Raw genomic sequence first — 2,830 nt, forward strand, 5'->3', positions numbered from 1 at the left:
TCTTTTTTTAAAGAGTAAGATCTAGTAAATACAAGATTTATAGAAGCAATATTTACAGCAAAATGGTACATTGTGACAAAAAAATATATGCACCAGACCATGGTAGTAAGCAAGTTTACAAAAATGTAATGTCAGTTTTTAACAGAAAATTTTGGCATGAAATAACTAACTAAATACAGAAAATGCAAAATTCAAGGACAACAGGAATAATTGATACCCTAATACAGTATAACAAAAATAGAGCCAGTTAGATTACAAAAACAATTACACTACACGTGAGCAAAGCATGGAACACAGGACTTGATAGCTAAGCGATGTGTTGCAATCTCTATTGTTCTTGCTTTAGTTGTGACCTTCACATATGTGATTTTTATTTTTTTGCATTCTACCATACAGCATATGGTACAGCCTAATTTCATCCCACCACCAGAATTACACATATGAAGAAAGGATAGGAGTTTTGGTATTGTGTCTCACCTGGCCACTAGATCCTTAGTACACACCACTATCCTTCTGTCAGGATCCTCACCAATTGAAAATGTCCTCAGCTGATCAAAATTGTCCTGAGCCAGCTGATGTATGAGAAATCTATAAAAACTGTTCACAGGTGGAAACACCAAAACGCTGAAAAATCGACAGAAAACCAAATGTAAACCAAGCGCGCCCCAATGAAACGCAAACGGGGCCTCCAGGGTGACATAATAGTGGGGCTGGAATTACTTTCACTCGTGAACTTGACTGCGCAGGGCCGTTTCCGCTGGTCTGGTTCCATTCCACTCACTGGGCTTGTCATGCCAGCTTTGGTCCACTGGACCGCTCTGAGGAGACCAGACCAGGGAATAACCACTCGTTTCAATTCGGGATGATATCATACCGAGCAGAAACAACAGTCGCCGTTCACCACGAAAGCAAGTCAACACAGCGACCGAGTGACGCAAGGCGAACCCAACCTCCAAACAAACCATAACACTGAGCAGCCTACGACCTTGCAGCCAAGCCCGCGAGGCAACGCGAGTCTCAATTCACCCGTAACTACTTGCCTGTCAAATGGCGAGGATTTGACAAAGAGGCCCAAGTCGGTTTTAACTTTGTCAACAAAATCTGCGTCGCTTTCGGGGTAGCTGAACGCCATGACACACTACCGAGCTATTGTGTTTTTCTTACTCTTGTTTTTTTGCATCAGTGACCCATGACGTCACGGTTACGAAATAACAAACGAAAGTAGGGCGGCCATCTTGGCGGCAACCTACTTGCGATTTAAAATCGCACGCGCTAGTGGTTCGGATTGCCTCAGTCTCGGTCCGCACCCGAATGCTCAGCGGCGCGGTACGCTGGTTGGTGGAACACTCGAGCGAGCCAGCTGGACAATGTATTCGACGAGTGTTCCTCGTAAACCCCCGGGCGCGAGGGCCGTGAGCCGTGATGCAACGGCCGGGCGGGGCGGGGCGGGCAGGGCGGCTGGTCCCGTTCCGTTTGTGCCGCGGCGGCTGCAGCTGCAGCTGCGGAACCATCGTGTGGAACTCGCCGTGCACGACGGGCTCGCGCGTGCGGCGTGCGCGCGTCCTCGGGAGGGAGAGACACGCCTGCCCATATGAGCCTCGGGGGCGCGGCGGCGTTCCACCACAAAGTAATCCTATGCCTGGCTTCGTTTGGATGGTTTTGGGGCGATTTTTCAGCGGTATGGTTTGGCATCCTTTTGGACGTTAAGCTCGCACTAAAATGCGTACACACATTACACAAACACACAGGTAAACAGCACACGCACGCTCACATACACGCACACCACTCCACTGTGTCTCGTCGCACTCGATGCACTGGTATCCCTTCACTGGCGCGGCCCTCCCCCGCGGCCGCGCGCCGAGCACTGCTCCTCCAGAGCCTCCATGGCCTCGGGCTGTGGTCGCGCGCTGATCCCGGTGGCTTGGCGCCGTTCGACTTGGGGGAGTACAACAACAACACACACGTCGGGGCGCGCGTTCGCTACAACAACTAGCACACGACTGGCGGCCATGGAGGTGTTGTGTTGCCTCGCGGTCCCCACTCGCCGGTGGCCTTCCCTCCCCCCCTCCCTCTCCCCCTCCCGCACGGTGCCCCCTCCTCCCCCAGCCTCCAGAGCCCGGGCGGCTGCTGGCTTCCTCCTCCCTTCTCTTCCGCCTTATGCAAGCGCATGCAACTGGAGTGGAGTGGACGGCATTGCCTTGCCGGTGCGCTGCTTGTGCCGGCAGGCTACGGCAGGCGCCCCCACCACGCAGCCCGGCGGAGCCCGGCGAGGCCCGGGCCGGGCCGCTGATGTAACGCCCCGCCACGCCAGGTCAGGCCCCGCCGGGCCCCGGCCCTCTCTTACCTGCCTGGCCTACATTTCGAACAGGCCCGGCCCGTGTGGCCTGGATACCGCTGGACGCGGTCCTCCCGCCCCCGCCGGACCGGGCCCCGCCGCCCGCCGCCCCCACCGCCCCCGCCGGGCGCGACACATTGTTTTGGATACACCAGGTACCGCTGGTCGACTCCACGCTCGGCCTGGAGAGCACGGAGCACGACCTCCATTGGAAACTTGATTTAATGCACTGCCCGATAGGGTTTGTGCTGAGTACGGTGCGGGAGCGGACGATAATCGGCTCCTCTGTCGTAAAATCTCAACGAGCGTCAGTGGAATTATTACGTGTCATGTTGTCACCGAGGAAAAACACAGGAATATTGAGCGAAAATGAAGTACTTTAACTTCAATGAGGGTAAGACGCCAAGTTCACATGATCTCGAATCACTGGCAACTTAACGGAAAGAGATATAATGATAATTTACTTACTGTAATGTGCTTTACGATGAACAGGTT

General features: G+C 54.0%; 1 protein-coding gene across 2 annotated transcripts; it reads right to left on the reverse strand.

Moving 5' to 3' along the window:
- LOC127748734 (R3H and coiled-coil domain-containing protein 1-like) lies at positions 1-1,759 on the reverse strand. Of its 2 annotated transcripts, none has more exons than XR_008012251.1 (2): positions 721-1,759; positions 1-624 (listed from the first exon to the last, which is right to left on the reverse strand). XR_008012251.1 is itself a non-coding variant. In XM_052275942.1 (2 exons), exons 1-2 carry the CDS (start codon positions 1,130-1,132, stop codon positions 474-476), a joined length of 243 nt encoding a protein of 80 aa, XP_052131902.1. In that variant the 5' UTR covers positions 1,133-1,759; the 3' UTR covers positions 1-473. The 2 variants fall into 2 exon arrangements, 1 of the variants encoding a protein (XP_052131902.1); XM_052275942.1 differs by having other exon boundaries at positions 1,041-1,759.
- Positions 1,760-2,830: the final 1,071 nt, after the last annotated feature.

Source organism: Frankliniella occidentalis, unplaced genomic scaffold (genome assembly GCF_000697945.3).
Source record: "Frankliniella occidentalis isolate FOCC.00 unplaced genomic scaffold, Focc_3.1 Scaffold1222, whole genome shotgun sequence".
Classification (NCBI taxonomy): Eukaryota; Metazoa; Arthropoda; class Insecta; order Thysanoptera; family Thripidae; genus Frankliniella; species Frankliniella occidentalis.

Coding starts and splice junctions, on each gene's coding strand:
- LOC127748734 (XM_052275942.1), bottom strand. CDS start 1,132: ATGGCGTTCAGCTACCCCGAAAGCGACGCAGATTTTGTTGACAAAGTT. Junction 625..1,040: donor AAATCCTCGCCATTTGACAG/GCAAGTAGTTAC, acceptor TCGATTTTTCAG/CGTTTTGGTGTTTCCACCTG.